This window comes from Sus scrofa, chromosome 18 (assembly GCF_000003025.6).
Source record: "Sus scrofa isolate TJ Tabasco breed Duroc chromosome 18, Sscrofa11.1, whole genome shotgun sequence".
NCBI lineage: Eukaryota > Metazoa > Chordata > Mammalia > Artiodactyla > Suidae > Sus > Sus scrofa.
The window spans coordinates 11,997,446-12,023,360 of record NC_010460.4 but is presented as its reverse complement, the minus strand read 5'-3'; the positions used below and the strand labels follow the sequence as shown (position 1 = coordinate 12,023,360).

Below are 25,915 nucleotides of genomic sequence, written 5' to 3'. Positions count from 1 at the left end.
AAGGAAGCAACAGTTACTCAGGAAATCTGGGAACCCTGAGGTCACTCTATAATCAAAATGCCTTTGAGAAGATACTTACTGAAAGCTGTTAGCCATGAGCAAAGTAGGAAACCTTGCATAAATCATGAATACAAATCAACTAAAATATAGAAACATTTGCTAGCCAGATCACTAAGAGCCACTTTTTGCTTTTATGTTATTTTCAGCCTTAAGGTCACCATGTCAGTTTAATACAAAAGCTCTTTGTGTCATCTCTCTTCCCATTAAATAACCAATGTACACAGAACAAAAAGGATATAAAAGAGATAAAATACATAGCTTAAGGCAGCTTCCATATATATTTAATAAATACATCTATATATTTATCGTAATATATAATTATAAGAAATTATTACATAGGAAATAATATTTAAATATGCAACCCATCCTTAGAAAACTTTTTAAACTTTAGGCAAGCCTTTCCTTTTTGCCTAAAACCTCCTCAAACGACTTCTCATCTATATAAGATCAAGGAAATGCAAAATAATAATCCTCGATTGAAAACATTCTGAAGAGTAAAACAGCTTTGAGCATCACAATCAAACACAGTAAGAGCTCAGTTCATTATGCGGCCACAAAACGAAAAGTCAACCCAACATTAAAAGTCTCCAACAGATGAGCGTAACTCCCTTGCCTTAGTAAAAAAGTATATATATATATATATATATATATATATATATATATTTGTGTGTGTGTGTGTCTTTCTGCCATTTCTTGGGCCACTCCCGTGGCATATGGAGGTTCCCAGGCTAGGGATCGAATCGGAGCTATAGCTGCCAGCCTACGCCACAGCCACAGCCACAGCCACACGGGACCCAAGCCACGTCTGCAACCTACACCACAGCTCACGGCAACGCCGGATCCTTAACCCACTGAGCAAGGCCAGGGATCGAACCCGCAACCTGCAACCTCATGGTTCCTAGTCGGATTCGTTAACCACTGAGCGACGATGGGAACGCCATAAAAAAAAAAAAAAAACACGTATTTTATACATCTATTTTAGCATCACTTACACTTTCAGGGATAGACTGCAGTCAGACACTAGAGTGCCCAGACTGCCTCATACAGGTGGATGAACTTTTTGATACGCACATGTGACTCTCCACCCAGATCAGGCTCAGGCAGTTTACAGCAACCACAAGGTTTCCACGTGCCCAACCTATTTACACTCCTCCTACTAACCGGCTGGTAACCATGACTCTAGCTTCTGTTACCATAGATGCAACTTGTTTAACTTGAACCTCATATGACGTGAGTCATTCGATATGTACTCTTTTGTGTTTGACATCTTTCGCTCATCATTATTTTGGAGTAATAGATAGTATTCAGCTGCTCTTCTGTTGGTAAACATTTGATTGTTTCCAACTGGGGTTTTGTTTTGTTGCCTTTTTTTTTTTTTTTTTTTTTGTCTTTTTGCCATTTCTTGGGCCGCTCCCGCAGCATATGGAGGTTCCCAGGCTAGGGGTCGAATTGGAGCTGTAGCCACCGGCCTACGCCAGAGCCACAGCAATGCGGGATCCGAGCCGCGTCTGCAACCTACCCCGCAAGCAGCTCACGGCAACGCCGGATCGTTAACCCACTGAGCAAGGGCAGGGACCGAACCCGCAACCTCATGGTTCCTAGTCACATTCGTTAACCATTGCACCACGAAGGGAACTCCTTTTCGCCTTTTTTTAAGGGCACACCTGCAGCATATGGAAATTCCCAGGCTAGGGGTCAAATTGCAGTTGTAGCCACCAGCCTACACCACAGCCACAGCGACGCAGGATCCGAGCAGCAGCATCTGTGACCTACACCACAGTTCATGGCAACACTGGATCCTTAACCCACTGAGCGAGGGCAGGGATCAAACCTGCATCCTCATGGATCCTAGTGGGGTTCGTTAACTGCTAAGCCAAGAAGGGAACTCCTGGGGCTGTTATTGATATAAACTTCCTCGCGTATATCTCCTGGCGGATGCATACTCTTTGGGGTATATACAATGACTAGAATTGCCATGCCTTAAGCTGAGATGGATACTTCAGCAGATGATGCTAACGAATGTTCAGGAAGGTTCAATCACACTGCATTTGGACCATCAACTTATAATGAAGTAAACAAACTTTTAAAAGGAGTTAATACAAACGCTAGCTCAAAATCTAAAAGATTCACTTTAAAAAAGAAAAGCAAAGCCTGCATGTTATCAGCTTGTTTCCATATGTCTCATCTCTATCTAATGAATGGGGGGAAAAAACCGTGTTAACTGAGATTTCTAAAGTCAACTTCCACTAATTTGGTTCCCAGATATTTGTATGTATCTGATGCTTTGAACTATTTTTGCACTTGCATTAATGTGAATAATAGAAACCCAATTATCTGTAACTGCAAAAAGAAAAGCAATACAAAGGGACAGAAAGAAAGGAAAAGGAAATAGAACAAAAACTGAAAAGTGAAGAACTTACCGTTATTGAACATTTTTGATGTCAAAAAAGCACTCACTTGTGAGCTTTACATACACTTTTATTCAATTAAGAGAACAAAGCAGCAGAGGAGAATGAAGTGGGAATTTACTGAAATTCTTTCTGGCCGATTACCAGATCCTCAAAGTTTTTTCTGGCTGTCCTTAAATGACCCATTTAAGTTAACCTATGGATTCAAACCACTATTCTCATCTCCGGAACTTTTCCAATATATATCCCTCGTCTTCAAGTATTTCTCAGCCCAATATTTATCTGACATTATAGCCCTTTATCCACTGGAGGCAATAACCATTTTCTCCCCCCCCCACCTCGTCTTGACTAGGCCTAATGACAAATAAAAATGCAGAACCGTCTTGACTAGGCCTAATGACAAATAAAAATGCAGAACCTTCGGAAAGTTTCCGAATCTAAAGGTTCTGCATTTTTATTTGTCATTAGGCCTAGTCAAGACGCAACTGACAAGGACTTAATCTCTAAAATATACAAACAACATATACAACTCAACAGCAAAAAAGCCAGCAACCCAGTTGAAAAATGGGCGAAAGACCTGAATAGACATTTCTCCAAGGAAGATATACAGATAGCCAACAAGCACATGAAAAAATGCTCAACATCCCTGATTATTAAAGAAATGCAAATCAAAACTACCATGAGATACCACCTCACACAAGTCAGAATGGCCATTAATAAGTCCACAAACAACAAATGCTGGAGAGGGTGTGGAGAAAAGGGAACACTCCTGCACTGTTGGTGGAAATGTAAGCTGGTACCACCACTAGGGAGAACACTATGGAGGTACCTCAGAAAACTAAATATAGAACCACCATAGGACCCAGCAATCCCACTCTTGGGCATGTATCCCGACAAAAATTTCCTTGAAAAAGACACATGCACCTGCATATTCATTGCAGCACTATTCACAATAGCCAAGACATGGAAATAACCCAAATGTCCATCAACAGATGATTGGATTAGGAAGATGTGTTATATATACACAATGGAATACTACTCAGCCATAAAAAACCATGACATAATACTATTTGCAGCAACATGGATGGAACTAGAGACTCTCATACTGAGTGAATTAAGTCAGAAAGAGAAAGACAAATACCATAAGATATCACTTATATCTGGAATCTAATATATGGCTCAAATGAGCCTTTCCACAGAAAAGAAAATCATAGACTTGCAGAACAGACTCGTGGTTGCCAAGGGGGAGGGAGTGGGATGGATGGGGTGCTTGGGGTTAATAGATGCAGGCTATTGTCTTTGGAATGGATTAGCCATGAGATCCTGATATGTAGCACTGGGAATTATGTCTGGTTACTTACGATGGAGCATGATAATGTGAGAAAAAAGAATGTATGTATCCATGTATGTGTAACTGGGTCCCCAAGCTGTTCAGTAGAAAACTGACAGAACACTGTAAACCAGCTACAATGGGAACAGATAAAAATCATTATAAAGAGATGCAGAACCTGCCAAGTAAGGATTTATTCCTCTGAGTTGGACAGGACTGAACATTGCACAAATACCTTCCAACCCCTTGGCATCATAAGGCTTACACAGTACCATAGGGCACATTTAAGCCATAGTCTCAGCCTTAACGAGAGCTCAACAGCAAATACCACAAACAGATAGAGGTAAATAGCTGTCAATGGCAGTTCCACTGGCATTTCACAATCAGTCCAGAATCACTGCACAGGCACAAGAGGAATTACTGTAATTATCATTTCAGAACAAAGACAGGTCTATTGTTAGCACAACCACATTATTTTTGGAACAAGTTAGACTAAAGGTAATTTTTTTAAATGCTTACTAGAAATAGTTATTTTTCACTATTCAGATGGGTCTAGCCTTAACATCCTATAAGGCACAAGGCCCTAATAATCATAATCACCCTCAGGATTGGCTAGAATGAATCATTTACGGACAAAAATGCATTGGTATATGAATGACAGATACTCAATCATCTGTTCAACCTGACATGTCTTGCACCTTTGTGAAAACTTCGAATATTTCCTTTCTGGTCATATACGGCTTGAGAGAAAGACAAAGTCAGCCCCTAAACTACATGCATCCACAGTCATTCATTATCCTAAGAGCATTAAAACTTTCAGTCCACACATTTGGGGTGAGTTTTTCTCTTTCTGCACGGTGCTCCTCCCTAGAATACTATTCCCCATTTCTCTTCAAATCTCATCCTCCTTCTTGCTATTCAAGCACTTCTTCCACTTAGTGTCAGGAAAACCCTGGGTTGGGGGAGGAGAAGAGAACCAGGCATGAGTCCTCTAACCCTTCCTTTCCTCCCACTGTGCAGACTCCTGGCTCCCAGTCCCTATGCAATGCCCAAGGCAGCAATCAGTGACAAGGACAATAAACAATGGAGATAATCAACAATACTAAACACAGTTTTTTTAAAAAAATATGAACAAGGTAGTCCTGTAAAACCAAGTAACAAAAAATGAAAAATGTAAAACTTTTGTTTTATTAAACAATAAAACAAAGGAGGATAGCCAAAGAGATAATAGAGTTTAAAAATCACACAAGACTGTTACGAAGATCTATATGTTAACAAACTGGAAGACCTAGATAAGAGCAATTTCTGGGGAAAATATAACTTGAAAAATTTGGTGTAAACATATTTAGATGTAGAAATTGGGCAGATTAATGTTTTCGAAAACTGAAAATTATCAAAAATATGTCTTACTCACCCCTACCCCAAAATGTGCCAAGTGCATTTAGATGTTTCACAAGTACTTCTACCCATTTTAAAGAAAGAGAATGTCTAATAAAACTTGCTTTAGAAAATGATGTCACAGCTTCTGAGATAATAAAACCAGATAAGGGCAGCATAAGAGAGAAAAATTCTAATCTAAATTATTTTTATAATTATACATACCAAAATCATTTAAAAATACCTAATTGTTTATGCTTCTCTGTTACATAAAAACTAAATATTGGAGTTCCCACTGTGGTGCAGTGGGTTAAGGATCCAGTGTTGACTCTGCGGCAGCAGGTGAGAGTTGGATCCCCAGTCCAGCACAGTGAGTTAAGGATCCGGCCTTGCCACAGCTGTGGTATAGGTTGCAGCTAGGGCTTAGATTTGATCCCTGGCCTGGGAACTCCCATATGTCAAGGGAGAGGCTGAAAAAGAAAATAATAATAATATCAAATTGTGAACTATTATTGCTTTTCACAGGAATTAAGGATAGTTTGACATTAGCAAATACATTATTACAATTTCACTACATTATGTTTGTTTGTTTTTTTTTTGTCTTTTTGCCATTTCTTGGGCCATTCCCACGGCATATGGAGGCTCCCAGGCTAGGGGTCCAATCGGAGCTGTAGCCGCCCACCTACGCCAGAGCCACAGCAATGCGGGATCCAAGCCGTGTCTGTGACCTACACCACAGCTCACGGCAACACCGGATCGTTAACCCACTGAGCAAGGGCAGGGATTGAACCTGCAACCTCATGGTTCCTAGTCGGATTCGTTAACCACTGCACCACGATGGGAACTCCTACATTATTCTTTAAGTGAGGAAAAACCACACTATTATCCCAAAAGATGCAAGAAAAAAAAAATAATAAAGTTCAGTGCCTTTTAAAAGCAGTTGTTAGAAAACAAGGAAAAGAATATAACTATTTACCTGAGAAAAATCATCTACCAAAAACCCCTAGAGAAAACATTATCAGAATAAAGAAACTTTAGAAACATTCCTTTCAACAAACAAAACTACCCACTAGCAACAAAAGTTTTCAACATAGTGTTGGAGGTCTTAAACAACATAATAAGCCAAGGAAATAAAACTGGAGGAAAAAGTCTTGGAAGAAAAAAAGCAAACCTCGTAATATTTCTACTGATATCATCCCATACATGGAAATTCCAAGAAAATTCACAGGCCAAGAGTTAAACCTCATGAGAAAGGTACACCACTAACATAAAAAATCAATAGTGTTCTCTTCTAGCAATAGCTAAGTAAAAAAAAAAAATAGAAATTCATCTATTATATCAACAAAACAATAAGGCAATGCAGAAGACTTTCATGCATAAAAATTTTAAACTGCTGAAGACATAAAGGAAAACCTAAATAAATGAGAGGGTATGCCATAGTCACGGATGGGACAATTTAATGCTATAGTGATATTAATTTCCTCCAAATTAACATATAAATTCAATGTAATTCCAAATGAATATGAGAAATACTGTTTTTATGAATCTTCTCAGTCTGATTCTATAGTCGATTTCAAAGAATAAAGAACCCTAAATAGCTGACAATATTTTGAAAACATCAAGAGCAACAGACTATCCTTATTAAATATTGAGACATGTAATATTTAAAGATCCAGTAATTCAAATAGAGGTGTTTGCACAGTGAAAGACATAAAGGCCAGAGCAAATGAAGAGACAGCACAGAACAGACCCACAAGGGTGAGAAGCTGGAATATGTGGATATAGGATTAAAAATTATTGGAGAAATGATGGAAAGTTTAGCCAATGGTGCTGGGAATAGTTTTCACTATAATAGAGACGAAGAAAATCAGTTTTCTACCTCCCATCACACACAAGCATAAACTCAGATGTACTAAAGGCCTGGGATGAAGAAAAAAGATATACATATGTTTATATAAATTGTCCAGTAGAAAGGGAAGAGAAAGCAAGAATTTCTCCTTAGTTCTCTTTTTTTTCAAGCAGTGTCTCTGGCGGGTCTGTTTCCCCTCTGTGTTCCATCTCCCACTGGAAAGCACTCTCCCCAGGCCACCTCTGTCTCTGAGGTCCAAGCCCAGACAGGCAGCCTCAGCAGGGATCCCAACTCTCACCGCCTGATTCCCTTCTCTGGAGCTCCAGCTCCTGCCTGACGACCCTCACTCCACAGCCGTCAGGGCCACTTCTCCAAGGTTCCACACTTCCTAGTGGCCCTGGCTCCCGAGTGCTGATGACGCCATCTTTTCTCTTTGCCCCCCCAGCCCTGGAGGTGGCAGACTTCTGCAGTCGCTTATCCATGGATTGCTATCTATGGGTTACCTCTTCACGGTTCTTCTACTGTTCTGTAACTGGTCCCCTGTATTAAACTCCCTCAATTGAACTATCTCCCATGGGTTCTTTTCCCTCTCTGACACACCACCCTCATCACCAAAATGAGAAATTTTACGTAAGTGATTTGCAGTGGCACCATTATCATCCAATCCGTATTTCTCTATGTGAGTTTTAACAAGCTGTTTTATTGCCAGGAAGCAATGCCATTAGGTTTTATGGTATTGCTTTTTTCCATTTTATCAAATAGTAAGATTTCTGGGCATGGGTGTGTTTTAAAATCCTACCACAATTCATGCTGTAAGCAATCTAAAAAGCATCAGCAATAGTACTATTATTTACTTAATTTTTTGCCTATAACTACAGCAAAAATCATTTCATAGATTCAGTTCCTTTATATGCTAAGTGATGAGATTTTGTTAGGCTGCTATGGTCTCCACTAGCATGCTAGATGCTAGATTGATGCCAATAATTTCATGTTCTCAAACTCTATCACATGCCGTCCCCTTCCTTACTTTGATAATATTAGCCCTATGACTAATGCACAGCCAATGTCTACAATGTCTAAAATTGTAGATTTTCCTTTTCCAGTAAAAAAGGAAAGAGCTATATTTGAAAAACTAACTTTCTGCTCATTAAAATTAATCTAGCAATTATTGAATATTTACTATGGAAAAAGTAAAGATTCTTACAATGTGGAAACCTAAGAACTCCTTCTCACTGGGATTACTTGTATACTTTTATCTTTTTCCATTTTTTTTCAGTAGAGGTAAATTCACTATATTAAGATGAGTTCCTGAGAGGCAAAAAATCCTGTTTCAGCTTCTCTGCCAACAGTGAGACTGAGTCTGCGACTTAATGGTGCAAGCTGGAAAAAACTCCCCTTCATGCTTTAAAGTTATTTCCATAAGCAATCAATCTTCTGAAATCTGTAATATCATGACCGACCTAATATAGTATATAGTCTTATAATCAACACTTGATCCTGGAGCAGTGGTATCAAAGTTGTATAAACTTGGGAAGAAAGATAGCCTATTGATTTAACACTAGGAGAGTGGCATTTTCCCTTATATTAGACTTATTTTTGTATTTTGTGAAGCAAGAAGAAGGGAACCGAATAGAATGTAATGAAGAAAATGTTGTTAAAATCATCACTGCAAGGACTTAAGATCAAATTGGACACTACAAAATAAAAGGGTCAATAAATACGAAAACAGAGCAATAGACAGTACCTAATCTGAAAAACAGAGATGAAACTGGTTTATTTTTTTACCAAGACCTGTGAGACAATACAAGCAATCTAAATTTCATGTAATCGAATGCCAGAAGGAGAGGAAAAGGATGACAGAACAAAGAATATGTAGATAAAAATATTGCTTAGGAAAAAGTCAACCTTAAGTTCCAGAAAGATCAATACACCTAAACAGGATAAAGACAGAGAAAGCCCTGTCCAAGTCAGAATAATGCCTACTACCACAATTGGAAAGAAGATGCCCACATTCTAATGCCCAGAAACTAGGAAAACCATATAAGGCAAAAGGGCACTTTCTGATGTGATTAAATTAAGGATGTTGCGATAGAATATTCTGGATTATCTGGGGGAGGGCCCTTGATGTCATCACACAGGTCTATCATACAATGCTGAAACAAGCCAACAAGCAAACCAGTCAATTTAGAACTTTATACGCATAACAATATAATTTCAAAAATGAGAATAGAACAAAGACATTTCAGAAAAAAATGTGAAAGTATTTACTGTCAACAGACCTGTACTATTAAAAAAATAGCTGAAGGAAATTCTCCAAACTCAAACAAAATGATGCCAGATGAAATCTTCAATAGGCAGGAAGAAATGAAGAAAGCTGAAAATGGTGACTATGCGGAGACACATAAAAGACTGAGTTGTTCTTTCATTTCTTAATTTCTTTAAAAACAACTGACAGCTTAAAGCAAAAATATTAATATTGAAAAGTTGGGGTTTACATGTACGTAAAAGTAAAACACATAAAAAAAGCACAAAGTAAGTGGGAAATAATGGAATTATAAGAGAAGAAGATCTGTAAAAATTACTTGCATTGAGAATGAAGAAAGGGATTTTACAGACATTAAAAATTCAGAAGAGGAGTTCCCGTCATGGCGCAGTGGTTAACAAATCCAACTAAGAACCATGAGGTTGCGGGTTCAGTCCCTGCCCTTGCTCAGTGGGTTGACAATCTGGCGTTGCCGTGAGCTGTGGTGTAGGTTGCAGACGCGGCTCGGATCCCGTGTTGCTGTGGCTCTGGTGTAGGCTGGTGGCTATGGCTCTGATTAGACCCCTAGCCTGGGAATCTCCATATACCGCAGGAGCAGCCCAAGAAATGGCAAAAAGACAAAAAAAAAAATTCAGAAGAGAACATTGTGAGTAACTTTATGCTGATAGACTGAACAATTTCAATTAAATGGACAAATTCCTTGAAAAATTCAACTTAGTAAAACTGACTCAAGAAGAAATAGAAAATGTAAATAATTCTGTGTCTATTCTTGCTTTAAAGAAATCTCAAGCATAGACAGTTCTTTAGGAAACTCTATGAAATACTTCCGGAAATAATAATACCAATCTTAAACAAATTCTTTCAGAAAACAGTCATTTCCCACCTCAATTTATAGCATAACCTTGATATAAAAACCCATTAGGGATATTACAAGAAAATAAATTTACAGACCAATATCTTTCATAATTATAGTAATAAAAACGCTAAAAAGGAGTTCCCGTCGTGGCGCAGTGGTTAACGAACCCGACTAGGAACCATGAGGTTGCGGGTTCGATCCCTGCCCTTGCTCAGTGGGTTAATGATCCGGCGTTGCCGTGAGCTGTGGTGTAGGTTGCAGACACGGCTCGGATCCCTCGTTGCTGTGGCTCTGGCGTAGGCTGGTGGCTACAGCTCCGATTCAACCCCTAGCCTGGGAACCTCCATATGCCGCGGGAGCGGCCCAAGAAATAGCAACAATAACAACAACAACAAAAAAGACAAAAAGACAAAAAAAAAAAAAAAAAAAAAAAAAAACGCTAAAAAAATACTAGTAAGTTGAATCAGCACATAAAAGTGATAATACATCAAGAGGGGCTTATCTTAAAAATGCAAGGTTAGTATTTTTAAAAAATCAATGGAAAATGTGATATAAAGAAATAATGGAGAAAACCAAGTCACTTCTATAGATACGAAAGGGCATTTGATAATATATATCACTCATTTGTGATTAAAAAAACTCAGAATATTGATCATAGAATTGTAATTACATAAAGGGTTTTTTAAAAAACACTGGCAACAACAGAAGAGCATATTTTATAAGGAAAGATGGTATGCTTCCTCTTAATCGGGAATAAGGCAAGCATATTTATTCAACATATTAAGAAAAATAAAAGGTGTGTAAGGTAATAAAACTTTACTTATTCACAAACACAATTATGTATGTAGAAAAACCTAAGGAATATATCAAAACTAATACTGTAAAAATGGTCATACTACCAAAGCAGTCTACAGATCAACACATTACCTATCAAATTACCCATGACATTTTTCACAGAACTACAACAAACAATCCAAACATTTATATGGAACCATAAAAGACCCAGAATTTCGAAAGCAATCCTGAGGAACAAAAACAAGCAGGAAGCATAACTCACCCAGACTTCAGGCAATATTACAAAGCCTCTCCCAGACTTCAGGCAATATTACAAAGCCTCAGTCATCAAGAGAGTGTGATACTGGTACCAAAACAGACATAGAGACCAATGGAGCAGAATAGAGAACACAGAAATAAACCCAGACACCTACAGTCAATTAATCTTCAACAAAGGAGACAAGAATATAAAATGGGAAAAAGATGGTCTTTTAAGTAAGTGGTGCTGGGAAACCTGGACAGTAGCATGTAAATCAACGAAAGTGAAACACACCCTTACACCATGCACAAAAATAAATTCAAAATGGCTTAAAGACTTAAATGTGAGACAAGACACCATCAAACTCCTAGAAGAGAACATAGGCAAAACATTCTCTGACATCAACCTTACAAATGTTTTCTCAGGTCAGTCTCCCAAGGCAACAGAAACAAAAGCATAAATAAACCAATGGGACCTAATCAAACTGACAAGCTTTTGCACATCAAAGGAAACCATAAAAAAAAAAAAAACTTAAAGAATGGGAGAAAATAGTTTCAAATGATGCAACTGACGAGGGCTTAATCTCTAAAATATACAATCAACTTATACAACTCAACAGCACAAGAGCCAACAACCCAATTGGAAAATGGGCCAAAGACCTGAATAGACCTTTCTCCAAGGAAGATATACAAATGGCCAACAAGCACATAAAAAATGCTTAACATCACTGATTACTAGAGAAATGCAAATCAAAACTACTATGAAGTACCATCTCACACCAGTCAGAATGGCCATCATTAATAAGTCTGCAAATAACAAATGCTGGAGAGAGTGTGGAGAAAAGGGAACTCTCCTACACTGTTGGTGGGAATGTAAGCTGGAACCACCACTATGGAGAACAGTATGGAGGTACCTTCAAAACTACACATAGAACTACCGTATGACCCAGCAATCCCACTCTTGGACATATACCTGGACAAAACTCTCCTTGAAAAAAACACATGCACCTGCATATTCATTGCAGAACTATTCACAATAACCAAGACATGGAAACAACCCAAATGTCCATCACAGAAGATTGAATTAAGAAGACGTGGTATATATACACAATGGAATACTACTCAGCATAAAAAAGAACCAAATAATGCCATTTGCAGCAACATGGATGGAACTAGAAACTCCCATACTAAATGAAGTTAGTCAGAAAGAGAAATACCAATACCATATGATATCACTTCTATCTGGAATCTAATGTATGGCACAAATGAACCTTTCCACAGAAAAGAAACTCATGGACATGGAGAACAGACTTGTGCTCCCCAGGGATGGTGGGGGAGTGGGGTGGATTGGGAATATGGGGTTAATAGATGCAGACTATTGCCTTTGGAATGGATAAGCAATGAGATCCTGCTGTACAGCCCTGGGAACTGTATCTAGTCACTTATAATGGAGCATGATAATGTGAGAGAAAAGAATGTATACATGTATGTGTAACTGGGTCATCTTGCTGTATAGTAGAAAATTGACAGAACACTATAAACCATCTGTAATGGAAAAAATAAAAATCATTATAAAAAATAGTAAGTGAATTTAGCAAAGTTTCAAGACAAAGTCAATAAGTAAATATCTACACGTGTGTACACACACATCAGTTATTTCTATATGGTAGCAATGATAATTACATGTAAAATTTAAGATAACACTATTTAAAATAACAATGAATACTTAAGAGTGAATTTAACAAGAGATATGCAAGAACCAGAAAATTGCACTGACACTGCAAAACATTGCTGAGAGAAATTAAAGAACATCTAAATACATGGAAAAATATATCAAGTTTATCATTGGAATACTCACTACTATTAATATTAATAGTATTCATCTATAGATTCAATGCAATCCCAATTAAAATCCAGGTTTTTTTTTTTTGTAGACACAAATGATTTGAAAATCAGTATACAAATACAAAAGGTGTATAATAACCAACACTTCTAGAAAGTCAAAGTAAAATGATTCCTATTACCAAGTTAAAGACTGACAATAATGCCATAGTCATAAAAATAGTGCAGTCGTAGCATAAGGATGAACAAATCAATGGAACAGAATGGAATTCAGGAAAGGACCAAATACAATCAAGAGGCAAAGGCACCAAGGCAATTCTATAAAGAGTGAAAATCTACTCAATGAAAAGTACTGGGGAAAAAAGTGGATAAATGTGTTTTTAAAAATCATGAATAGGAGTTCCCGTTGTGGCGCAGTGGTTAATGAATCTGACTAGGAACCATGAGGTTGCAGGTTCGATCCCTGGCCCTGCTCAGTGGGTTGAGGATCTGGTGTTGCCGTGAGCTGTGCTGTAGGTTGCAGATGTGGCTCGGATTTGGCATTGCTGTGGCTCTGGCGTAGGCTGGTGGCTACAGCTCTGATTCAACCCTTAGCCTGGGAACCTCCATATGCCATGGGAGTGGCCCTAAAAAAGAAAAAAAAAAAAAGACAAAATAAAAATCATGAATAGAATTCTCTTTTTTCACCTCTCATGATGTTATTCACTCAGAAACTTACCAAGTTTTGGATAAATATATTTTTTAAAATGAATCTTGAAGCTACTTTACATGATACACAAGAATTTGAGCTGAATCACATAAGAGCTAAAACTATAAATCTTCAAGCAGAAAACAATGGAGAATATCTTCCCAGCCTTTCCTGGAGTAAACAAAGATTTCTCCAAAAGGACACAAAAAGCTCTAATCTGAAAATATGCCTAGCTCATAGAACTGGAATTCATAAGAGTGTTTAAACTTCTGCTCATCAAAAGAAATATTAAAGAAATAAAAAGATAAAAATAAGCCAAACATAACTGCACTAAATATATCTGTCAAAAGACTTGTAATCACAATACATAAATAGTATTTGCAATTCAACAATAAAAGATAAGTAGCCCATCAAAACATGCAAAAACCACAGACATTAAAAAAAAAAAACCAAAAGACATAGAAGGTAACAATAAAGATAAACAGTATGTGTTACTCTCATTTTTCGTTGGATATAATTGACTATATAAAATATATATTTTTTCTCTCTTTCTGTGGATGGAATTGTATTCTTTCCTCTCATTCTGTTTCATCAAGTGTAATATTATAACAGCTTTTTGTCTGTATCCATTAACACATTTTCAGTACCTGCAGGGTATCAGGTTTAGGTCACTTCTCGTCAGGTATTCTTACACATTGCTTTTGGGCAAATAAACAGTCCAAAATTTCTAGAAAACAGTTTTATAACTTTTATTAAGACGCTTTAAAAATGTTTAGAAATTTCTTTTTCGAGGATTTGTCGTAAGAAAATAATTTGAAATGTTAATTGAGGTTTATGAGCATTATGTTAATTACAGGAGTTTTTAAATCACCAAACATTCAGAATCCTAAAAGTTTCGTAAAGGAACCTTTTCATAAAGAATAATTCTTATGCAAATTGAGACATACATACAATGAAAGATTTGGGTTTTACTTATAATACAATTCCCTATATGCTTAAAAACATGGAAATAAAGCAAACTGAAAGGAAACACATCAAAATATAGATATAGCTGTGGATCATATGATTATGACTGATATTTTTGCTTTTAGTTCTGTACTTAATGTGTGTTATCAAAATAAACATTTAATATTACTTTTTTCTAAAAAAAAAAAAAATTACCTAGTATGTATACAGCTTCAAGTCTGGGATTTTTTCCATGTAACTTTTCTCACTGAATCACCTTTTGCTTTTCTAATTCATAAATATCAAAGAGCCTACATATTTTAATCTCAATTAACAAAAAGAAAGAAAGCTGGCTATGCTTTCTTTAAAGTTCAGGAGACTGAAATCTTTGGATGCCATATCAGTAGCAAATTAGATTTGCATTTCCTTTGAATAATGCTTTGAACTATTTTGAAAAGTTTTAGATTACTTAGAAACAGACACAACATGAAAGGACCTTCACAACCGTAATGGCAGAAAATCGTGGCAGAAATAAATACAAATTACAATGTCTGATTCTGGTCTGTGTAGAATCCACAAAGGTAATCAGCTTACCAAGCTCCCAATAGAGAATCATCTTAATTAGTAGGAATGCATTTCAACCAGTAAAATGAATTGAAGACTTCTGCTTTGAAATATACAATTACAAGATAAAGAAACCATCTTTTCTCCCATGCTAGTAATTTTATTTCAAATCTCTCAAAGTACCACTCTGAATATTTTAAATATACAAAAATACACACACTTTTACCCAAATAACTACGCTCTTCAGTTTATATAATCATCTTAGGCCGATTGTGAGTTCTGAAATCATTTACCTTCTTGGAAACATAATCAGTATAATAGTTTCAAGATAAGTGAAACTGAAGGACTGAAAATAAAGCTCTTTCCTATTGTACTGTATGAACAGTAAGGTAAGATGTGGATGAATATCAAGCACTATTATTCAAAGAACATAGGATTTCAAAACTGTGCAGTATACGCTACATGTCATCATTTTAGTATTCCATTTTCTCTACACCAACGCCTATCTATTATTTTTCTTCTTGCCCTACCAGTGACAGGATGGGAGGGAGAAGGAAAGACCCCCTCAACAGTCTCTCCCAACCTAGAAGGATCTCCTGAGTTTTAAACATACGTTTCAAATTGCCATTTCTATACCTTCTTGGATACCTCACAGGGCTTTCCGTTTTCACTTATATAAAACTGAGTCCATTTTTGACAATATTATCCTTCTTCCATATTTTCTGTCCCAAACAGTATCAGCACCCTTTACCTAATGACCTATACCAGGCTCCCAGGATTCATTTATACTCCTTTCCCTCCCTTCTCAAAAAGCCACTATCAATAACTCTTGAATCCACCAGCCTCTTCACATCACCACTTTCTTTCTTCAGGCTTTCAGATCTCCTCATCTTTTCACCTGGACTTTTGTACCCATGTCCTGATTTGTCCACCGGTCTCCGGAAGTTGAGATTCTGATCACATTTCACATGGATTTCTAGGTAAACTTTCTGAACAACAGCTCTCCTCTTGTCTCCTGCCATCTGCCTCAACCTCCCCAATAACAGTTAAAATAAAACAACACATGTTAAAAATGCAACTCTTTCTGCCCTTCCTCTATATCCACGTCTTCATTCACCACGTCTTTCATCACTCTGAGCCACCATTAGTAATTTTACTGGTTGCCATGCAATTAGGCTGATCCCCCTATGGCCACGCAACAGCCACTTAGCAGTCTCATTCCTGCTTCCATGAATGTTTGCTGATCTCCCCAATTTGTAAACCCTATTCTCCTCTCAGTCCTCATACATGCCTTTCTCCCAGAATTTATGTCAGACTGTGATTGCTCATTTACTTCTCATCTTCCCCCAAGAACACTGAACTGTGGGCACCCTAAGGACATGGCTTTTCTATTGGTCCATTGCGTGACAGTTTTACCTAGCAGAATATTGCTTATAGATTCAACAACTATTCCAAGAAATAGTCATGACTGACATTAAATGAAGGAAAGCAGTGAGACATTTTAAGCATTTTCTTGAATTCACAAAATTCCTTTTCATTAGAGTCCATCAACATTTCCCATACACTGCATGGCCTTGAAGGATGCAGCCTCAGAAGATATATAGCATCAGTTCCACTGTCCTCTATTCGCCAAGTACCGCTAAGTCCAATCTAGGTTCAAGGGGAGGGTATTAAGACCCAAACTCTTGATGAAAGAAGTCTTTAAAACCACAGTTGTCATCAAAGGTGATGGATACTAACCGTTTCCACTCCCAGCCAGCACTCCACCCCTTCCCTGCTCTCCTTTTTGCTCCAGGAGGCTGACCAATTTAGACTGCATTAAGGGCTCCTGTCGCTGGCTTCTATTTGACTTCTTCAGAGGGAGAAGCTCTGGAAGGCAAGAATTGTATTTACATCCCTGGCTCCTTCTCTGCCAAGTTGGCAAAGGATGGCTGATTTCACTTAGCAAATACTACTTCCACTGGGTTGTCCTTCCCAAAGAGTTCTCCTGGTGAAGTTGGATATTCCCTTGCCTTTGCAGCTTTAGCTCAGGAATAAAACACCATCCATTGCTGCTCGTCGTCAACCTGATGCATGATTTGTAAAGAGTCCCTCCATTAAATTCTCCTCTAAATACCCAATTTCCATATGCCATCTCCTTCTTATTCAGACGTTAAATATATAACTGTAGGCAAAAATTACTCGAACCACCAAAAGGCTAGGAAAAGAACGTGACACAGTTACAGACTGAAAAGTTATAAAAGATGAAGAGTTAAAGAACATTCGAGAAAGAGACAGCATATGCAAGGGCCCTGTGGTACCAAAGGAGCAGGGGATGTTCAAAGCTATACCCAGCTTGAGAGGTGGCAAGCTGGAAAGCAGAGAGTGTGGTGGGAAAGGGTGGAAAATCAGATATAAATGAAATTTTGCGCTAAAGACTTAGTAAAGATTTAAAGATCTTAAGAGTAATGGGAAAGTATCTAAGAGTCTCCCTGCCCCCCCAAGCCTAGGTAAGGCCTCATCTTCTCTTCAACATTCCCTGACAGCCCTCTCCCACATGGCCAGGACCAAGAAGCTCTGGCACCTGGGAAATATCCAATACATGTTCACTGGATTAGGGAGTAAATGAATGAGTAAAGCACATGTGCTGAAGTCTGTAGCTTTCTTGGTCACCTCCCAGAATTCTCCCTTGCACATACCCTACTTGTATTTATTTCTATTTGCTCTTGGCTGATTCTTCACCTATGATTAGCATAAAGGCCTTTGGAGGAAACTATGTATGAGCTACAACCCTGAAAATCATATCAATCCCAGACCAATGTTTTAACATTTAACAACCCTTTCACTCTAGAGATGACATGACCAGCTGAGGTGATGGACATTCTTGCCATAATAACAATAAGTTATTCTGCTAAATCTCACTCATTCAAAGTGATGGTGGAAAAGTCACTTGGAATCCACAAGATGAGTGAAAGAGTTGTTCTAGGTTGTTTAGTACAAGAAATACAAGCTTCTCGCCTTGAGGTACAACGTACAACAGCGAGTATTAACCAAACACGAGTAGAAGCTTTATTTTAATTTGCTTTACCAACTGATAGTATTGCCCGATTTATACCAGATAAAATGATAATCAAAACTGTTAATTGGCTCCCTCATCATTCAATAATAAGTTGAAATACGTGGCCAAAATCTGCTTGAACCTGACTTTATACTATACATTTACTTTTCAAATGCCAGCAAACAAAATTAAAATGCAAGGTGATCTCAGTACTATGCATATGAATATTCATTAATGTTACAACAGTGATGTCTTTCTATAGTCAGGTATTCTGTGATCACAGAGATGCCTATCTTACGCTGAAGCAGGCAAGATGATGTTGAATGCAAATGACCACTTTCCTTTTTATCTAAACACTCAAATCCTCAGTGAACCAAAAAAGTACCAAATGGCAAGGTTTTTGCATCACAGCTGGAATAAATCTATGGCATAACGCTTTTTAATTAGTATGAAAACTTTGCATTTCATTCTAGTAGAAAAGTAATCAGGAAAATGAACAAATGGTGTTCATTCATCTTGGATGTTCAAACAAATATACATCAATTTTTTTTTTTTTTAGTTAACATGAACAATTACATTTTGGTTTTGTGTTCCCCTGGCAACTCTCTATTGCATAAAGATTTTAAGTTGATAAGCCAGGAGAGAACATTATACCAAAGTCTTATAAAATGAATGAAATTTAACTATGACTAAAATACATTTCACTTCAATAAAACAGATGTACTGCTTACCAAAGAGGCCATGGTGAATCCAATGACTTCAATATAACCATCATCATGACGCTGAGGTTCAAAGTCATGGTGATCTCCTGGGTTCCCCCAGGGCATTGTGCCCGCACAATATCTGCAGGAGAAGAGTACAAACATAATTCAGTTTGTTCCAGTCCTCTCATTATTACCTCAGGGATTAATTTTTAGTTAGCTCCAATGTTTATTTCACGTAAGAACAGCTTTCTACTCTTGGTTCACATCTTGCAATAAAAGAGAAAATGGGGGAGAGTTCCCTGGTGGCTCAGTAGGTTAAGGATCTGGTGTTATCATTGCTGCGGTGCAGGTTCAGTCCCTGGCCTGGGAACTTCCGCATTCTGTGGCTGCAGCCAAAAAAATTAAAACATAAAAAATTTAAAAATTAAAAAAAAGTATTTATCATCTCCAAATATCAATTTGTGAAAGTAGGTCAAAATTTTATAACGAAAGCATCCCGTGGTGCCCAACCCTCTCTTAACTCATTATGTATCCACACTTCTCACTCTAATTAATCAGGGTGTACTCTCTATGACATGCCGTGAGTCATGAATCGGGGGTTTCAGAATTTGGTCTTGGAGGAAGATGTACACATGCCGACAGGAAAGGGAACTGAGGTAGGTAAGCATTCAAGAGCATATACATAAATAAGACAATAAGTCCCCCAGGATGAGGAAAAGATAACCGAAGAAGACAGAGGATGTGAAAAGGACGAGACAGAGGTATAAGAACAGAAAGGGAAGGAGTTGGACAACCAGAGAGTCACTGGGTCACATCAAATGGAACTCAGTGGATCTGTGGTACTAATTTATGGCTTTGGTTTCCACCAGGATAGATAAGAAGATTCCCTTGGACTCAGGGCCATATACATAACAATCTAAAGATAACCCCCAACCAATCTACCATTGATACAAGCCTAATAGGCCAAGAAATCTGTATTCAGCTAGTATGATAATTTACCAGCTATTTTTGTACTTTCAGTAGGATCAGAACATGTATCTGTCATATCAAAGCCTTAACAAAATTTATTCAACAGATTTAAATGATAGTAACCAGACTATTAGTATACTAAATTCTAAGGTCTCTATGCTGCTTTAAGAGACCCACTCCCTAGTCTTGATAACATCTTCAAGAACTGGTTCAGTGTGAGATGCTCTTGGCTTAAATATTTACGTACCACTCTATTAACGTTATGAGCCGCACTGTTTGTATTTTGCCTGTTTTACAAAATTATTGTTTCTTGTATTATCAAATGTGTAACTGAACCTCCTACAAAAAAAAAAAAACGTCTAAGAGATGTGAAACAGTTAAAAAAAAAAAAAAGGAATAGAAAGAGAAGGGGAAATACAGGAAATGAAAAACTTGAGGAAGCAAAATCCAGAGAGGTGATAGGAAGGAGCAGGAAGGAAAAAAGAACAGTAAGGAGAGGAGGAAACAATGAAAGCTGGCTCATAGACAATGTTCCCTGAGAGTCCAGGTCCTCTGCTTGGACAAAGATGAAAACACCTCTGGAATGGGTTGTAAGGAACCATATCTAGCACTGCCAAAAGTCATCAGGAGACTCTATTTTCTAAGCCACAGATTTACATACAATTCTCATTTCAACTAAACAGAATTTATGTGTAGATTTTTGTGTCTGAGTTTTCTTCTTTGCAAGTAACAAAGGGTCACAGACCCATCCCTTCCAAACTCTCGGCGTGGGAGCCTAGCATCTAATTTTATGCCAATGAGATATGTGCTTATTCTGAGACTAGTTAATCTTAAATACCCTTTTCTCCTGAGGTATATAATAGCGCCAAAGAGAGCTGACATCCTGGCCAGAAAATGCTACTCTAATTGATCCTATTTTTTCCAAACCAATCATCTGGCAATGATTTTGAATGAATTCCATGCTGAAATCAGGCTGGATGGTTTCCTAACAGCTTTGGGGAAACTGAAAACAGAGATTTATTCAAGTCTATCATCCCTCGGGGGTGGCAGGGTGGGAGCAACCAGTAATTGAGAATTAAATTAAAACGTTCCAGTCCAGAGGGCTGCCTGGGTTTCTTCAGGATGGGTAAGGATAGACCACGTATGCCATATCACACTCACACAAAATCATCAGAGAACACTAAACAAACCAAGTAGGAGAACAAAATAACCAGAGACCCATAATAAGCCACGAAGACAACTGTTTCTCATTGTTTGTATCTGGAAATTTTCATAATGAAAGCAGACAACCTTAGGTCAAACAGGGTTCACATCAAACCAAGGAAACAGTATGAACAGAGCTTACCTGGGTATATTTAAAAATACTATACACTGGAACTTCAGTTCCTGAATCTTTGGGGTGAGATCTGTTCCATCACACTGCAATAATCAAAGCAGAAAAAGCAAGGGTTTTGAAGCAGGTACCCATCTAAAGGTTAACAAGGTTGACAATAGATAGACCAGGGTCTTTTCCTTGTCCATATCTCTGCTCAAGCAGACACCCATTACTATGACTGAAAATTTATGCCAATTATAACTTTCCCAGACCTGGGGTTCAGGGCTTGGTTTTGTTTTGACCTAATGTCAAAAAAAAAAAAAATAGCTTCCATTTGACCAAAATGATCTTTCTCTTGTCTCCCAATCAAAGGAACTATCATCATTCTTAAGTTTGGTGTATTCTGAAATATTTAGGCTCGTCATACCAACATAAAAAGGTTTATATGTGCTTAAAAGAATAAAAAGGACAAAGGCTCAGGTTGAAGCTGTGGCCATCTCTACCATGGTCAACAGAGTCAAACGACAGTCAGAAGTGTAACCATTTATTATGCTTGCTTCTTGAGACAGCTTTTGTTTTCAAAATGTTAAACATAATACCTTGAAAACTGTTTTTTAAAAAAAGTATCTTTTAAAAAAAAAGTATCTCTTTTTAAAAATTATCTTTTTTTAAAAAAAGTATCTATTGTAAATTAGGATTATGTCCATTAGTGATCTGCTCTTTCCAAATTAATCTCTTATAGAATTTGACTGGTCTTCTGAGATAAACTACTTTACTGGATCTGGATGTGACCTTGGGCTTCAAAGGCCTCAGGTTGGCTTGGCCTCAATACCTTTGAGTGTGGCTCCCCTCATCAGTTAGTGATTTTCCCCAGAGCATCCTCTGCCTAATCACAGACAAAGCTTGCAGTTCCCTTTCTTGTTTTCCACTGGTGACAAAAGCCAAAAGAGAAACCCTCAAATCATGACTGTAGGCTTTTCGATGTCAAAGGTATAAAGGCTGCTCTTTTTCAAAAATAATATTTTTATTTTTCCATTATAGTTGATTTACAATGTTTTGTCAATTTTTGCTGTACAGCAAAGGGACCCAGTCATACATTCCCAGGCATACATACATATAAAGCCTGCTTTTATATTTGCTCTCCTCACACCCTCATCACAAGTTTCTCCCACTGTCTTCTCCTCTGGAGAGAGTATAAAGCATTCCCAAGCTCCCTGTGAATTTCTAAAGATTTCTTCAGGGGGAGTTCCAACCCAGGTACAATGACTCTGCTAAGGGTCAAGATTGTCTTGTTCCCCTTCCAGCTGATCTTAATGCAGCCTAATTTTCATGAGCATTCTCGAAAAGTGTTCCTGGGAAACCTTACAATCCTAAATAAACAAAGTATTTTTAAATGCTCTTTAGCTAGGAATCAAATTCTAGACACTGATTGAGGTGTTTTGACAACATTCTCAGCTCCTTAAGCAAACAAGAGGTCTCCTAATTTAAGGACTTGAAATGAATTAATAGATGACTCTTCCAGCAAAGAAAAAAATGTAGACATCTTAATTTATCAAAATTGAATGTTACAAGCAACTAAAACTTTTTAAAAATAGCATGGGGTACATTAAAAACATGCCAAGCAGTAGTGTTGCATTTCAAAGAAAAAAACAAAACCTATACTTAATATTATTGTTTGTACAACAGAATTCATTTTGTAAAAAGTTTTCTACTTTTTCCTCCTGAAAAAAAAAAACACATCAGCGATTCTGGGAACTGAGAATTCTATGGGGATGGGCACCTTACACTGTATTAAGTTTTACAAGATTTTCTTACATAGCATTGCATTTAAAATTTTAAACTCCCTAGAATAGCTGTTTTTCTACTTTTTTCCTGCTTAAAACACAGGCAAAAGAAAATACTTGCATGCAAAACATCTTCCTCTGTACAAGCTCACTTCCCTGATAAATCAAAACAGCAAAAAGACAACATGGGAAATAGAGAAAATAATGCTGTGTACGTGTAATTTTCTTTTGTCTTTTTCTTTTTTTTTTTTTGCTATTTCTTTGGCCGCTCCCGCGGCATATGGAGGTTTCCAGGCTAGGGGTCTAATCAGAGCTGTGGCCACCAGCCTACGCCAGAGCCACAGCAACGCAGGATCCGAGCCGCGTCTGCAACCTACACCACAGCTCAAGGCAACGCCAGATCGTTAACCCACTGAGCAAGGGCAGGGATCGAACCCGCAACCTCATGGTTCCTAGTCGGATTCGTTAACCACTGCGCCATGATGGGAACTCCATAATTTTCACTGTTGTTTGTTTTGTGTATGCAGTATTCATGCACACATTTTATATTTATGTGAGCAATTATTAACTATTCCTTCAGAAACATTGACCTCACCCTGTGGGCTGCTGTCATATGTACATCCAATTGCTCTAACCATCCCATCCTTTTCATCTCACACTCAGGAACACAGAGAGTGATGTCACTGAAGAAATATCCTGTGTCCCTCTGTCTCACAGAACAATAGTCAGTAAATAATGCTTCACATGTGTTGTTATGCCTGCTTTACAGATGAGGAAAGTAAACTTGTCCGGATGGTTAAAGGATTCCCCCAAAATCATATACTTCATAAAGACAGACCTAGGACTGAATCCCAATGGTTCAGACTCATTTCTATCGATTTTTTTCTTCTCATAAAAAAAAAAAAATCACATAGACCAATCTGCCTGGACCAGTACATGTACTGGCTGATATCAAATCTTTCCTGGTTATTTGGCTGCCATTTTGGCCTCTCAGCAAGCTCCTTTTAATCCCTGCTCTGCAACTACCCATGCATGAGACACTTCTCATCAGGAGGACTGGCGGACGTGGGAGGAAAACCCTCTAAGGGTTAGGAGGCACACAGAGTTTAATTTCAATCCCGCTGACTTAAGCAGTGGAAGCCATTCAATACAGCCACCGCGCTCCACTCACTGGCTCTCTGGGCAGGTGCTGCAATGTTCCTAAGAATGTGAAAAGTAGCAGAAGAGGGAAAGTTGACTTTTGGCTGAGTTGCAGGCGGTCAAAGAAGAAACAAGGAAAGTTTGATGCAAGGTTGCTGCTACTTAAACAACCATCTCTTTATCAAAATAAAGACCTTCATCATTCAATGGACCATGTGTCTTCTTTCTTACATTTAGATTTTAAAAGGCAGTATTTCAGTTTCCCAGAATTGCTACTATAAAAGGATGCTTGATTTTCAAGTTGCTATATCTTGTGAACTAAAACATTTCAAAGCAACATCAGGGTTATTAGTGGTAACATCTTTGTTTCAACTAATTTAGAGGATTCATGTGGCATATATGCTTTATTGGTGATGACACACTTGAATATTTGTATCCTCCCAGGTGCCTCTCTATTCCTCTACATGTCCATTAATTTAAGGTCAGAAATTTTTCTCTATTTCCATGTATTCTTGTGGGGAGCCGAGAAGATGCAGGGACTCAAAAAAAGGACCTTGCCTGACGGCAAAAAAAAAAAAAAAGAAAACAAAACAAAACAAAACCTGAAGGCAGGTTCCTAAGCAAGGAAGGGAGCTCACCTGAATGGTACAAGCTGAAGGTGGGCTTCTGGTCAGGATGAAGGCCTGCCTGTTCGGTACAGGCCAAGGGCAGGCCTCAGGTTACACAGCTCTCATTTTGATGTTGATGGGGAAAGAATTGGGGCTTTCCTGGGAAAACAATTTCCATGTTTGCGCTGGAAAACATGGATTGTTCCTCGGGTGACCTAGTCTTTCCTGTTGTTTTATTTGTTATTCAGTTTTCCTCAGTCTTTCCTGATTTTTTGCTTATTATTCTTATTTTCCATTCTTATTTTCCTGTGGTGATTTGTGATTTAACAAAGTTACAACAATAATATAATAAAAATTTCATCCTTAAGGACTTTTCCCTATCTAAATCCAACTTAATTAAAATATAGTATTTATCTACTAACTAGTTATACAGTAAACTTTAGAGTTAGGATTTTAATGAGGCTCATAAAAGTTAGACATATATTATTCATGACCAAAAGACACCTAGCTGTGAGTTATAGAAGCTTTTACGTGATAGCTAGTTAAGTTGGTTTATATTTTCTTACACTGTCTCCCTGCCATAATGCCTTAAAGATAAGCACCAGTCTAAAAACAAGATTTGTGAATGCCAAAGTCTTGCGTCTATGACCTCTTCAACTTGTGGAGACTGGCTGGCCATGGGATGATTTGTACTGAGTCTCCTCCTTTCCACAGGATGTATTGTACTTAAATTGTACTCACTAAATTTAGTTAAAACAAAGATCTTAGAACATGATGTATAGCTGCTGTACCATGTAAAAGTTAACTGATGTACTTTTAACACTGTGATGTAATCTGTAGTTAGAAACTGTGTATATAATCAACCACTTATGCCAATAAAATTTGAGCAGTCCAGCGCCCTGAAAGAAGAGACAAAGAGGTTGTCTCCATTGCAAAAGCCGACGCTCATCCCTCTCCTTCGGGAAAAGTGTACACTCCCTGGCCACCAGAGCTGGCCCCTGGCATATTCTATTTTGTTCTGCCCCCTCATGGCACAAATGCTATTTTTTTGGGGGGGCACACATGCAACATATAAAGGTTCCCCCCAGGCTAGGGGTTGAATCAGAGCTGCAGCTGCTGGCCTATGCCACAGCCATAGCAATGC

The 25,915-nt window shown here is 37.9% G+C and overlaps 1 protein-coding gene across 11 annotated transcripts in view; it reads right to left on the bottom strand.

Moving 5' to 3' along the window:
* Window positions 1–25,915, bottom strand: part of DGKI (diacylglycerol kinase iota) — a 482,044-nt gene that overhangs the window by 163,738 nt on the left and 292,391 nt on the right. For all 11 annotated transcript variants that reach the window (XM_021079007.1, XM_021079008.1, XM_021079004.1 and 8 more), the window contains 2 exons: window positions 21,270–21,343; window positions 18,983–19,094 (listed from right to left, as the gene is read on the bottom strand). In XM_021079007.1, the coding sequence (XP_020934666.1) occupies window positions 18,983–19,094; window positions 21,270–21,343 (186 nt within the window). The remainder of the gene's footprint in view (window positions 1–18,982; window positions 19,095–21,269; window positions 21,344–25,915) is intronic.